Source organism: Apaloderma vittatum, unplaced genomic scaffold, assembly GCF_000703405.1.
Source record: "Apaloderma vittatum isolate BGI_N311 unplaced genomic scaffold, ASM70340v1 scaffold26425, whole genome shotgun sequence".
Lineage (NCBI taxonomy): Eukaryota > Metazoa > Chordata > Aves > Trogoniformes > Trogonidae > Apaloderma > Apaloderma vittatum.
Genome location: NW_009716903.1, coordinates 18,690 through 23,321, shown reverse-complemented (window position 1 = coordinate 23,321; position 4,632 = coordinate 18,690). Strand labels below are relative to the sequence as shown.

The 4,632-nt window shown below is 38.5% G+C and overlaps 1 protein-coding gene across 1 annotated transcript in view; it reads left to right on the top strand.

Moving 5' to 3' along the window:
- Window positions 1-268: 268 nt before the first annotated feature.
- USP24 (ubiquitin specific peptidase 24) overlaps window positions 269-4,632 on the top strand; it is a gene marked incomplete at its 5' end in the record, with an annotated part of 14,604 nt that continues 10,240 nt past the window's right edge. The window contains 6 exons of the mRNA XM_009869718.1: window positions 269-393; window positions 971-1,112; window positions 1,465-1,615; window positions 2,808-2,903; window positions 3,536-3,639; window positions 4,049-4,162. Of these exons, the coding sequence (XP_009868020.1) occupies window positions 269-393; window positions 971-1,112; window positions 1,465-1,615; window positions 2,808-2,903; window positions 3,536-3,639; window positions 4,049-4,162 (732 nt within the window). The remainder of the gene's footprint in view (window positions 394-970; window positions 1,113-1,464; window positions 1,616-2,807; window positions 2,904-3,535; window positions 3,640-4,048; window positions 4,163-4,632) is intronic.

The window sequence follows — 4,632 nt, the reverse complement described above, 5'->3', positions numbered from 1 at the left end:
TGTATATAGTAAAAAGTCTTCACAATTCTTAGGCACCTTGGATTGCAGTTTGAGAGCTGCCAATGACACTTGGTTGAAGGTGGTATGCTTCTCACGTTTTTAATCAAGCTTATTTTAAAATGTAACTTGGACATTGAACTAAGCTTTCTGTTTACTGTCAAAATAAATGTGAGTTCAGGGTAGTGATTTCTAGGGTATTCAGAGTGGTTTGTTCTTCTACTGGAAAAGCAAGTAACTTTGTTGTGTTTCTATTCTGTTTTCATCACAGGGGATGTGGAAAAGGAAAGTGGTATAAATTTAATGACACCATCGTTGAAGAGTTTGATTTGACTGATGAAACCTTGGAGTATGAATGTTTTGGTGGAGAGTATAGACCTAAAGTCTATGATCAATGTAAGCAGAATAACAGGTTGATTTACAGTAACTTTATGTTTCATACTGGTTCTCGGCAGAGGTAGAGCTCAGTCCGTTTTATCTGCTTTTAGTTACTTTATCCAATAATTCTTCTCGAGCAGTTTTTTCTAGTCTTCTGTTTACTGAAGGACACAATTGTTTGCATATAGCCTAATGTTAATTGAACCACATTCATGGTTGTTCAGCACTTTGTAGACTTAGTAGCAGAGGAGATTCAAAAGTAAAATGACACCATGTTAAAATAGTTAAAAACAAACAAGAAAACAAGAGCCACAAGTGAAAATTACTCTGCGTAGATGTGGCATCATATAGTTAAACTTGTAGTGCTTTTAAGGACTTAATTCCAAATACATGCCCATTGATATTTACTTGCTTCGTAATTTTGATGATTATCTTTTTAAAGTACCTACGCTTTTAGCAAAAATATTTTAGAATTCAGGTTTTTGTTATTTGCTAACATAGACTGATGTTTTGCACACCCAATTTCACTTCCCCATGGGAATGAAAAAGCTACTAAACCTTCAGAGGTCTTACTGGATTCCACTTCTTCCATCAGCTAACCCTTACCCTGACGTGCGCCGGCGCTACTGGAATGCCTACATGCTGTTTTACCAGAGAGTGTCTGATCAGAACTCTCCTGTCTTACCAAAGAAAAGTCGAGTGAGTGTTGTACGTCAAGAAGCTGAGGACCTCTCCTTGTAAGTTCCTCTGGTGTCTGTAAAGGTTTCTCTTATGTTCATACCTAAACCCTATCTCCAGAACTAGGAAATAAATGATTCCTGTTCAAGGAAGGAGTATAATAACACTTCTGTTGATTTGTTTTAGTTTTTAAGCTGCTTAATGAATATTCTTTTATTGCTTTTATAATGTCCTTTCCGTACTGCTGTCACGATTGCAGTAAGAATTTTAAACTGACCAGACGCCTCAAGAAGTATTTAGACTGTCATCCAAATTTTCCTTAAGATTAGTACAGGCTGCAGTAGTTTTAAACTTGAACCATAGATTTATCATAGGATTTTATTACTTACCTTGAGGTTGTGTATATTTCAGATCTGCTCCATCTTCACCAGAAATTTCACCCCAGTCATCACCTCGACCCCACAGGCCCAACAGTGACCGTCTCTCCATCTTGACTAAGCTGGTTCGAAAAGGAGAAAAAAAGGGGCTTTTTGTAGAGAAAATGCCTGTGCGGATATATCAGGTAGAGCATTCTGAAAGTAGCAACTAAATCCTACTTGGATGAAGTTTAAGCACATAGTAAGAGGAACACAATAACTTTGAAGTTGACCTTGAAGTAATTCCCTTCTTGAAAGCAAAGCTAGAAAATAATACTGGATTCTGACATAAAATTATTAACAAGCTGTTCAGTGGGTACGTTATTCTAACTTTTGCTGTCCTTTCTCACAACATTGGCCCATCATTCTGTACTTTGGAGAAACTGCAGGCAAATTAGTCAAACATGAGATACGGCAGCAGTCAGCATGCGAGCAGGGAGAGATAATAGCAGAGAAGTGCTTCATTTGAAGTACACTTCAGTAATGGAGATGATGGCAAATTGCAGTAATCCTCAAGTTCTTGAGTTCACAAGAATGTAGAAAGGAGGGGAGAAATACGAGAAACCAAAACCAGCTTCAGTTCTGTTTGTGTCTGTTAGCTTATGTAATACTGAATGCGATCTTAAAGGGGAAAAACATGGATGCTGAAGGCAACTTTGCAAGTCAGGACTGAAGATGAAGGTGTGATGGCACTGGCAGAGCAGTGAGAGGACGGTGGCATTTGGGTATCGGTTAGCTGGCATAAGAGGAAGGTCCGCATAACCAGTCCAGACTGTGTATGGCCCTGCACGGGGGCTGTATCACGGCATTAAGAGTCGCTTCAGGCATCCTTGTATCCCAGGTTGTATTGTTAAAAATAAAAGTTGGCTCAAATGTATTGAGAGTCTTTCAGCAAAATCTCATTTGGAAGAAGAGGGACTTGGCATTTCAGTATATTATTCTGACTGCAGCTTGTAATTATACCATGGTTCCTCTACATGTAAATTTGCTAAGCAAGCCTTTCAGGTTTAAAGGATGTTCTCTTGACTTTTTTATTAAAAGTGAACAAAAAATAGAACTTAGCACTTACCTTTTTCTTTTCCCTTACTCAATTGGCCGTTAAGTCCCTCATCTCTTGTCTTGTGTTTTATAATATCCTTAGAAGAAAATCACTTGTTTTATGCATATCTTCTAAGTCTCCTGTATATATTTTCCTCTCTGCTGAAGTAATGATTCAGAATGTGAAGCTAATAATCTGACGCTGGTTCTTAAACACCACACATATTTATGTAAAAGATGCAGTTTTAGAGAAATGTACTTTGACAACATTGTTAATTTTGTTCCCTTCTACTTCTACAGATGGTGAGAGATGAGAACTTGAAATTTATGAAGAACAGAGATGTATACAGTAGTGACTACTTCAGTTTTGTTCTGTCTTTAGCTTCACTGAATGCTGTAAGTACCTAGATCTTAGAGTATTTGGAATATGTTGGGTAGAAAGAGACACAGAAGTTATTTGGGTCACAACCAGGAACATTTGAAGAGAAGGCTTGACATGATTTTGCTTTTCCAGTTGAGCAAGTAATTATCTCCACTGTTTTTTCATGCTGATACCAACATCTCTCAAAGCGGACTCCAGCCTCCCCTTCCAGTAGAGGCCATCATTTTCTAGAGAAGCATCGTTGTGCCATAGTAAAACAGCAATTTAAATGGTGCAGACTGAGCTCTAGAGGGACAGAAATTCCTCTCTGTATAGAAAATCCAAAGTTGGTATTTGTCACCTCAAAGTTGATTGACTTTTGTTAGAAATACAGTTTATTATTTTTTTTCTAAATGGAGTAATAAAGAGTCCAGCATTGACTAAATTTATTCAATTCACAGATATAATGGGTCTTACAGCAAGTTACTTCCTGTTGTAGCGTATTTGTTAACTAGTCAGCACTGGAGACTTTTTAGCACAGCAAAATGTTTTGCTTTCTTTTTCCAAATGAGGTAAATTACTTGAGTAGAACATGTTGATGTGTTTGAGACAGCATATGTGCTGCCGGCACACTTCTGCTCTGAAGTAAATTCAACATTTCTTTCAGACCAAGGTAAAGCATCCTTATTATCCGTGCATGGCAAAGGTGAGCTTACAGCTGGCAGTCCAATTCCTCTTCCAAACCTATCTCCGAACCAAGAAGAAACTCAGGTAAGGCCTTGTTCTGGGTACTGTAACACCACATTCTGGGGTTTTCGTGCTTGTACTTACAGCACTTGGAAATACTGCAGGTGGTATAGACGGTCACAGGAGCAGCGACATGTTTTTGCTTTGCATTGCAATCCCATCACAAAGAGGTCTGAGAGAGGAAGGAAGTCCCACATGACCTGACAGTTTGCTGTCTTATTTCAGTGGTAGTGGATTGGGCATGGAAAGACTTTAATAGATTTAAAGACAGCAAATTGTTCCAAAATACTTCTCTAAGTGTATTTGCCTTAAGCCATTGAATGTATATTCAGTTAAAGTAAAGATTCTTTGTTTGGCAAGCAAAAAATGGGGCTTAGGTTTTGGAGGTGTGTTTTCTCTTTCACTAGTGACAGCTGTCCCTGTTTTGTTAAAGGGCTGATACAGAAGAATGGATTGCCACCATAGATGCACTGCTTTCCAAAAGCATCGATGCTTGTCAGTGGCTAGTTGAATATTTTGTTGGGCCGGAGGGACGGGAGCTTGTGAAGTAAGTCCTGGTAATTCTGTCCTAGGTGTTTTGTGTCTCATGTATGGATAAAGCTTCCTAATAACATGATCTGGCTTATGCTGCTGTATTCCTAAAGAGTTGACGGTGCGCATTCTTTAAACAGTCTAGTCTGTCAGTTACGTTTTTATTTCTAATATTTTCTCTGATTATGCAGCTTTCTGAGTAATTCTGAAAATTCAGTAGAATAGTGCAGTGTACATGGAGGAGGATGTGGTCGTTTAATTCAGTGGAGTCTATTGGAATGTGCTTAAGTTTGTCTGGTCACACCTGCAAGTGGTGGGAAAGGAGAAGGTGGTGGAAGTATTTGAGGTAAGGTTAGTTAAATACAGATAAATTGGAACGAATTTCTCTTGCCAAGGTCAAGATTAGCTGATGGGTGTTCTGAAAACAGCTAAGACAAAATTGTTGGAGATCTGACACAGAGACGTGTGTCAGCGTGAAGAAAATTT